This window comes from Chamaea fasciata, unplaced genomic scaffold, assembly GCF_029207755.1.
Source record: "Chamaea fasciata isolate MVZ Bird 193981 ecotype frontalis unplaced genomic scaffold, bChaFas1.0.hap1 SCAF_15, whole genome shotgun sequence".
NCBI lineage: Eukaryota > Metazoa > Chordata > Aves > Passeriformes > Sylviidae > Chamaea > Chamaea fasciata.
Window position 1 is genome coordinate 17,952,014 of NW_027094100.1, and position 8,224 is coordinate 17,960,237.

Consider the following 8,224-nt stretch of genomic DNA (forward strand, 5'->3'; position numbering starts at 1 on the left):
GGCGCAGCACTGGTGGGGAGCTGGTGGAGACAGAGAACCAGAGTGCAGCGATCCCTTGCATTCTGTTGACTGGCAGAGATCTCCCCGTTGTTTTCTCTTCCTTCCCTGCCAGGGACTTCTCTCAATCGCTGTTTCAGCTTAGGCTGCACATTCTGGCTGGTGAATCGGGCCAGTCGGGCCCAGCACCATCACCCCGGTGTGACTGGATTTGACCCTGCCGTGGGCCCTCCACAGCCTGCTCCCAACAAACCAAATTGACCGGAGCCCGTGCCCTGGTACCACTGAGGAAAGAACCAGTTAGGAAATATTTTCTCCATCCCTCGCCCTGCTTGGCTGCCTGGCCCTGAATTGCCCTGTGCCGCAGCCGCGGCCGGGACCGGCGAGCCTGGGAACAGCGTTACACTCCTGCAGCCTCTCAGTGACCGGGGCCGGTCTGCAGCCGAGACAGCTGCCGAGCCCCCCTTCCGGGAACGCGACCAAGGGAGCGACGGCTCCTGCCCATGGCTGGGGGAAACCCACCTGGCCGTGGCTGCTTTCTAAAAATGTCAGTTTTGCAGCTTCCCCCGTTGTTGGAGGCCAGGGGAGCCGGGCCCGAGAACTACGGGAGGTTGTTATTAAAAACCCCCCGCACAACGGTGCTGGGGGCGAGCACCGGAGCCTTGACTCCAGCCACCGCCGTCCGGCTGCCGGCGGGATGAGCAGAGAAGACAGCCGCCGGGCGCTGCCGGCAGGCGCGTCGGGAGCGCGTGGCTGACGGGGAGAAATTACCGGGGACCGGCGGGGCCTGCACCGGCGCCTGCTACGGCGGGCGATGGCTCCGCACTCCTCCCGCACGGCCACCCGTCGCTCCCACGCGCTGCCGACCGTGTCCCAAAGCCGGGATCGCTCCCGGCCGCTTCCCTCCGCACCGGTGGAGAGAGCGGGAGCACCGCTCACGACCGCGCCGGCCCCGCTGCCGCCGCCCCGCTCCGAATCCGCCCGCCGCCCCTGCCCCACTCCCCGGTTCTCTGCCGCCCCCAATTTCGGCTTCTCTCCTCCGTGTCAGCCGAGGCTCCGCCGTGGCCGGCGGCCACCGCCCGGCCCGCAGCGCCCGGCCCAGCGGGCTCGGCTCGGCTCTCCCCGGCGCGGCGGCAGGCAGGGAGCGGAGAGACGTTTGTAAAGAAAACGTTTATTTACACGTCTCGGCAAGTACAAAGTATTATACATGGTCTGTGTCAACCCCAAATCTTCTTTATTATGAAACATAAGGCGCTTTCTCGAGAGCCGGTGGCGCAGGGAGCGAGTGCTGTTTCTGGGCGCTAAAGCTCATCGGCTGGGAAGGTGAGGACAGAACGGCGTGTGGTGCCTGGAAGGAGCCCTTATTACTACGGTGAATAAATTACAGCTGACATTAACTTCACCTGGGACAGATGGGAGCTACCGCTTTTCAGTTTAATAGGTTTTCCGAAGCTAATGAGTCATCACCGGCTCCACCGAGTCCCCTCCGCTAAGTGATAGGGAGGTATTTTTTTCTTTACACTATCCTCAGAACAGGAAAAAAAAAATAGCCTTTTGTTCCAAAGCCAACACAAAATACCTGTGTTCAGATTTCGATATAAATAATCGAGGTTTTATATAATTCCATAATAATAGTGCCCAAAATCTCGATGCATAAATAAATTAAAGTATTAACACTTCTTACAAAAAGTGACATATTTCCCTTCCTAGTGGAACATCGACACAAATATACAAGCGGCTTCGCTCCACGCCGGCCTCGGGGAAGCGGCTCCGGGCCCGGCTCCGGTCGGACCCGGTCCCGGTGTCAGCCCCGCTGGCGCCGCTCGCCGCCCCACCACCCGCCCCGTCGGGGGAGCCGCGGCCCCGGGGCAGAGGGAGCCGCCGGCCGTGCTCCGCGGGCCAGTCTGCTGCGTGCCCCGGCTGCCGGGCTCAGACGAGGGAGGTGACCGGGGGGATCTTGGCGCTCTCCTCCTCCCAGGGCTGCAGGTTCTGCAGCGCGAACAGCGACGAGTTGTGCAGGCACAGCGGGTCGGGCTGGATCGACTCGTTCAGCGACTTCTGGAAGGCGTCGTGCTGCAGCTGCAGCATCAGCCGGCTCGCCTGCTGCCGCTCGGCCTCCCGCTCCTCCGCCGTCTGCCGCCTGCCGGGGGACACGCTCAGCCCGCGCCCGGACACGGGGCACGCTCCGCCCGGGACTCCACGGGAGCGGCCGGCCCGGGGCCGGGCCTGGGGTCACAGGGACCAGGCAGGGCGGCCGGCGCGTCCTTCCGGGGCCAAGCACCGCCGGGCGGGCGGCCACCGCTTGACCGCCAGAGGAGGGAATGTGGGCGGCGGGAAGAGCCTGGAAACCCGTCGTTTCCCAGTAATCCCGTTTCCAAATATTCCCCCCTTTTCTCCCAACGTTCCCCCGGTTTTTTTTTTTCAAATTATTTCCCCGTTTCTTCAAACAATTCCCCGTTATGTCGAATAATCCCTTGTTTTTACGAATAATCCCCCGTTTTCCGAATGGGGGACTATTAAAAAAGAAATATATAAAGATAATAATATTATTAATCATTACAGTATAATAATAAAAATTCACCCCAACGGTTTGGCTGCCAGGAGCCGGCAAGGGGGGCGATCCCGGCCGGAGCGGGACTCGCGGGGCGGCGGGTGGGGGACGCCGCCGGAGGCGGCAGCAGGACGGGGCGGCTCCGAGGGCACGGGACTCACCGCCACTTGGTGCGCCGGTTCTGGAACCAGGTCTTCACCTGGGCGTCCGTCATCTTGAGGGACTTGGCGAGGGCAGCGCGCTCGGCCGAGGCCAGGTACTTCTGCCGATGGAAGCGCTTCTCCAGCTCGCAGATCTGCACCCGGGAGAAGGATGTCCGCGGTTTCTTGCGCTTCGGCGGAGTCCGGTTCTGGTAGGGATGACCGATCCGCCGTGTCACCGTGAAGGGCGTCAGCGCCGCCGCCGCTGCCCGGGGGGGAAGCACAGGGGTCAGCCCCGCGCCCGCACGGTGCCGGCCGCCCCCCCGGGGCCGCCGCTCTGCCCGCCGGCCGCCCGCGCCCCGCCGGCCCCCGAAGGGACCGCGGCTCCCCGGGGTCCCACTTCCACCTCTCGTCGAAGAGCTGCGGAGACGAGCGAGGCCCGGCCGCCCCCCGGGGCGCCCCGCGCTATCCACGCCGTGAGGAGAGCGATTTTTCGGCTCGCTGCGAGCGCGGGGGAGGGAAGCATCCAGCGGCCGCCTTTGCTTTTATTCTTATTCGCATTAGTGTTATTATTTCGTTTTATATTTTTTATTGGCCCTTCCGTTCGTTGTCGGGAGCAGGCTCGCCCGCTCCGCCCCGGCGCCTTACCTGTGAACCTGTCCTTGACGAAGCGCCTGCTGCTCTCCATCCAGGGGAAGTTGAGGCTGCCCAGACTGGGCACGGCGGGCATGGCCGGGATGGCGCTGGAGATGGGCGGCGGCACGGCCCCGGGGATGGGCCTGTGCGCCGGCACCCGGATCACGCCGGCCGGGGCCAGGCTGAGGTTCACACTGTACGATCCCGAGTCCTCGAAGGGCGCGGCGATGGCCGGGAAGGGGGCCGACAGGGCCGGGTACGGCGCGCCGCCGCGGCCGCCGGGGCCGCCCAGGAAGGTCGCGCCGTCGGGGCCCCGGGGGGGCGGCGGGGGAGCGCTGTCCTGCTCGGGGCTGTTGAGGATCTGGTCGATGCCGAAGCTGATGGGCTCGTGCTGGTGCTGGCCCTGCGCCGGCCCCGGCGGGTCCATCCTCGGCGGGTCCATCCTCCGCCACCGCCGCCCTCGCGCCGCTGTGGAGGCGCCGCCGCTCGCGCTGCGCTCGCGGCCCGGCCGGCCCCGCCGCCGACACCAAACTTTGCGGAGCGCGCGCGCGCCGCCCCGTCACCGCCCGGGGGCCGCCGCGCGCCCCGCGCCGCGTGCGCCCCCGCCGCCGCCATTGGCCGCCGCCGCCCGCCCTCCGCGCGCCCATTGGCTGCCGCCGCCCCGCACCGGCCTCGCGCCCGGGCGCGGGGGCCGCCGCCGCCGCGGTGACATCACAGGGGCGCGCGAACAATGGCCCCGCGCGGGGCGGGGGCGGGGCCGAGGGCCGCACGTCGGGGACGCCGCTCTCCCCCCGGCCCCATCCCGGCCCCATCCCGGCCCCATCCCGGCCCCGCCCCGGCCCCACCCCGTCACGGGCCCCGACGGCTCGAGGCCACCCTGCGAGGCGGGACTCGGTCCCTGCAGCCCGCGGCTGCCCGGGGCTCCGCCCCGACGGCAGCGCGGAGCGGTGGGCCGAGATCTTGCCCGGGGCCGGGCTGGGGGGGCGGCCGGGGCCCTACAGGGCGAAATTCCGTTTGGGCTTAATTTGCAGAGCCCAGCGCGACTGCCGAGCGCGTTGGCAGCCGGTCCCTGACGGCCGAACGGGACTCAAGGCATTAACAATTAAATAATGCTCAGTGCATTTACTTAGTTCCCTCTTATAAAGGGAAATGAAAACAGGGAATAGAATTTCCCTGTTAATAGAATGTAATGGCATTTGATCAGCACCTGGCAGGGCGAGCCCGGGATGCCGGAGCGGTGACAGGAAGGACTTGATTAGTTTTTAAATCTTAGTATTCAAATCCCGCAACGCTCCGAATCGTTTCGCCGGCCGCGGCAGCATGAGGGACCGACCTGCCGGGGACAGGCGCTGCGCTCGGAGCCCGCCCGGCGGCACCCGCCGGCCCCGCTCCGCGCGGCTCTGCTCCCGCGGCGGCCCCACGGCAAAAGCGGGGCCCGGTGTGCCTTTTCTGAGACCCCCCCATGTTCCTCACGGGTCGCGGGGTCGGAGTAGGCTCTTGCCCCGACGGGGTCCGACGGCCGCGGTGAAGCTGCCGCCCAGAGTTCCTCGGCGGGAGCGCTGACGGAGGCGCGTCCCGGCCCGAGGCCGTCGAAAGGCTTTCCCCGGCTCAGGGCACCGAGGGACACCGGCCCCGCCTTGCCCGGCGGTCATTAACGCGGCCAGTAAACACCCAGTCCCCGGGGGAGCCGCCCGATGCCACCCCCGGCTCCGGACGGCCCTAATCGGATTGTCCCCGCTCGGTGCGGCAGGCAGCGGAGCCACCATCACCCGCCGCTGCCCGGAGCGGAGCTAATCCGATTGAGGCGATCCCGCAAGCTGGTGCGGGGCCGCACAATCCCACCAGAGTGGCCGCGGGCGCACCGCCCTCGGGGCCCCGCTCCGGGCAGCCCGGCGAGGCGGGCGGGACGCGACGGGGCGGGGGCAGAAGGGAAAAGGAGAAGAAGGAAGAAGAAAAAATTAAAAAAAAAAAAAAGAAAAGAAAATTTAAAAAAAAAAAAAAAGGGAAAAAAAAAAAGGCAACCGGTGGAGGATACATAAATAAATAAATAAATAAAGTGCCACCCAGTCCTGGATCAGGGCAGGCTTTGTTAGAGAAAATTGCAGCTCGATCTGCATAATGGGAGCTCGGGCTGCCCAAGGCGATCTTTTTATTGCGTGTGTGTCTGCTGTTATCAATTTTGTGAACGATTTCACAGGGAGCCTGGCAGACTTGAGCTGGAATAATATGCAAAGATGAGCTTTGAATAATGAATGATGTGCTTTTAAACCAATTCCAAAGTGTCTGTGATAGTACAATATGAAAAGGGGTGGTAAGTAATAGTATATTTAAAAGGCACTAGTATGTTTTTATTACTATATTTAAAAAGATATCTATATTATTTTTGTGAAATGGATAATATATCACAGAGTCTTTGATAATCAGCTAAACAATACATTTTTCTTTGGGAAAACTCTCCTGGTTTTACACAGTTAAATATAGAGTATCAGCGTACAGCTCTGTAACGCTCAGCTACCTTATTAAATATTAACGATATTTTAATATTAGCTTTTAAATTTAATATGTTGACGTTCTGCAGTTTTACTTTAATTATGTTTTATAATTAATAACCCCGGACGTATGGTATCCTTAAATGCAGCTCTCCCGCAGCCGCGCCGTCTCCTTCGCCCCTCTGCGGGCGGGGGGCGCGCAGAACCCCGTGCAAAGCCCCGCATAACCCCGCGCGGAACCCCGCGCGGCTCCGCAGAACTCCGAAAAGCCGCGCACGGCTCCGCACAGTCCCGCGGCTCCTTCCGACCGAAAGTCCGCTTGCGCTTTGCCAGGTGCCGCGCTCCGTGGTTCCGTGCCGGGCTCCCCACCCGGCGCCGCGTCCGCGCGCCGCGAGCGGATCTGCGGCCCCGACGGCGCGACCCGGTGCTGCGACCACCGGCAGTGCCAGGGCCGGCCGGGGGCCTGGGAGTGGTGCTGGGGCAGGAGTGGACGTGCCCACCCAAACCCGGGCTACTCTGCACCGCAGCGGGGAGCCAGAGCCAGCTCAGGGCTGGCTCCACCGGGTGCAGGGAGGCAGCGGGACCCCCGGGCAGGCACAGGGCACCAGCAGCCAAGCAGCTTCCCATCACGGGGAAGCGAGCCCGCACCCTGCTGGGCTCTGGCCACGCCCCAGGCATGGCGCCGCAAAACATGGCATGGCCTACCTCTGGCACAGGGGGACAGTGCTGGACCGCACCAGGACAGTGCCGAGCGGCACCAGGACAGTGCCGGACAGCCCCCGGGGGACAGGGCCGGACAGCCCCCGGGGGACAGGGCCGGACAGCACCAGGGGGACAGTGCCGGACAGCACCAGGGGGACTGTGCCGGACAGCCCCCGGGGGACAGGGCCGGACAGCACCAGGGGGACAGTGCCGGACAGCACCAGGGGGACTGTGCCGGACAGCACAAGGGGGACAGGGCCGGACAGCACCAGGAGAGTGCCGGACAGCACCAGGGGGACAGGTCTGGACAGCACCAGGGGGACAGGTCTGGACAGCACCAGGGGGACTGTGCCGGATAGCACCAGGGGGACAGTGCCGGACAGCACCAGGGGGACAGTGCTGAACAGCACCAGGGGGACAGTGCCGGACAGCACCAGGGGGACAGTGCTGAACAGCACCAGGGGGACAGGGCTGGACAGCACCAGGGGGACAGTGCTGAACAGCACCAGGGGGACAGTGCCGGACAGCACCAGGGGGACAGTGCTGAACAGCACCAGGGGGACAGGGCTGGACAGCACCAGGGGGACAGGGCTGAACAGCACCAGGGGGACTGTGCCGGACAGCACCAGGGGGACAGTGCCGGATAGCACAAGGGGGACAGGGCTGGACAGCACCAGGGGGACAGTGCTGAACAGCACCAGGGGGACAGTGCTGAACAGCACCAGGGGGACAGTGCTGGACAGCACCAGGACAGTGCTGGACAGCACCAGGGGGACAGGGCTGGACAGCACCAGGGGGACAGGGCTGGACAGCACCAGGACAGTGCTGGACAGCACCAGGGGGACAGTGCTGGACAGCACCAGGACAGTGCTGGACAGCACCAGGGGGACAGGGCGGGACAGCACCAGGGGGACAGGGCTGGACAGCACGAGGACAGTGCTGGACAGCACAAGGGGGACAGGGCTGGACAGCACCAGGACAGTGCTGGACAGCACCAGGGGGACAGTGCAGGACAGTGCTGGACAGCACCAGGGGGACAGGGCCAAAGAGCACCAGGGGGACAGTGCTGGACAGCACCAGTGGGCAGCCACCAGAGCCATGCAGGCAGGAGGGGGTTGGGAAGGGACAGTTCTGGAGGTGTGTGTGAAGGCTGCTGTGGTATTGTCATTCCCTGTGAAGTTCTGCTTATTGTACAAGTATTAACTGAGATGTGAAGCCAAGTGTATGGTGCTGGCAGAGAGGAACACCATGCAGCCCTGCCATGCTGGGGCACAGCTCCCTGGGACTGTCAGGGACCATGGCTGAGCCAGCTCTGCCAGGATGCCTGTGCGCAGAGACTGACCATGGGTGGAGAGCACTGCTCCCAGTCACCTGCAAAGGTATGGGGAGACAGGGTTAAGCTGGGAGAAAAGTAACTAAAGCTGGACAGAAGAGTCCCCCATCCAGTCTGTCACTGGGAGTCACTGGGGACAGAGATGTGGCAACTGTCTCACTCATGCCTGAAACCCAGGCCCAGGCCTGGCTGCCATGGAGGTGACATGAAGGGAATGTGCTGCAGCCTGGCATGGTCACTAGGTTTGGTAATGGCATTCCTCAGCTGCAGGGATGTCCTCGGGATCAAAACAAGGAAGGCCCTGGAGGGAGGGTGTCCTTGCAGTGCCATGTCCTTGCAGGACCCCACCATGTGCATGACAGTGGTCAATGCCACC

The 8,224-nt window shown here is 64.0% G+C and overlaps 2 protein-coding genes across 2 annotated transcripts; both read right to left on the reverse strand.

The window, feature by feature from the left end:
• Positions 1 to 1,152: 1,152 nt before the first annotated feature.
• TLX3 (T cell leukemia homeobox 3) lies at positions 1,153 to 3,786 on the reverse strand. The gene is made up of 3 exons (XM_066197102.1): positions 3,337 to 3,786; positions 2,710 to 2,953; positions 1,153 to 2,137 (listed from the first exon to the last, which is right to left on the reverse strand). The coding sequence occupies exons 1-3, from the start codon at positions 3,764 to 3,766 to the stop codon at positions 1,927 to 1,929; spliced, it is 885 nt and encodes a 294-aa protein (XP_066053199.1). The 5' UTR covers positions 3,767 to 3,786; the 3' UTR covers positions 1,153 to 1,926.
• Positions 3,787 to 6,514: 2,728 nt separating this feature from the next.
• LOC136297534 (uncharacterized) lies at positions 6,515 to 7,615 on the reverse strand. The gene has a single exon (XM_066197475.1). It carries the CDS (start codon positions 7,613 to 7,615, stop codon positions 6,515 to 6,517), a length of 1,101 nt encoding a protein of 366 aa, XP_066053572.1.
• Positions 7,616 to 8,224: the final 609 nt, after the last annotated feature.

Coding starts and splice junctions, on each gene's coding strand:
- TLX3 (XM_066197102.1), bottom strand. CDS start 3,766: ATGGACCCGCCGAGGATGGACCCGCCGGGGCCGGCGCAGGGCCAGCAC. Junction 2,954..3,336: donor CGTCAAGGACAGGTTCACAG/GTAAGGCGCCGG, acceptor CCCCCCGGGCAG/CGGCGGCGGCGCTGACGCCC. Junction 2,138..2,709: donor AACCGGCGCACCAAGTGGCG/GTGAGTCCCGTG, acceptor GTCCCCCGGCAG/GCGGCAGACGGCGGAGGAGC.
- LOC136297534 (XM_066197475.1), bottom strand. CDS start 7,615: ATGGCTCTGGTGGCTGCCCACTGGTGCTGTCCAGCACTGTCCCCCTGG.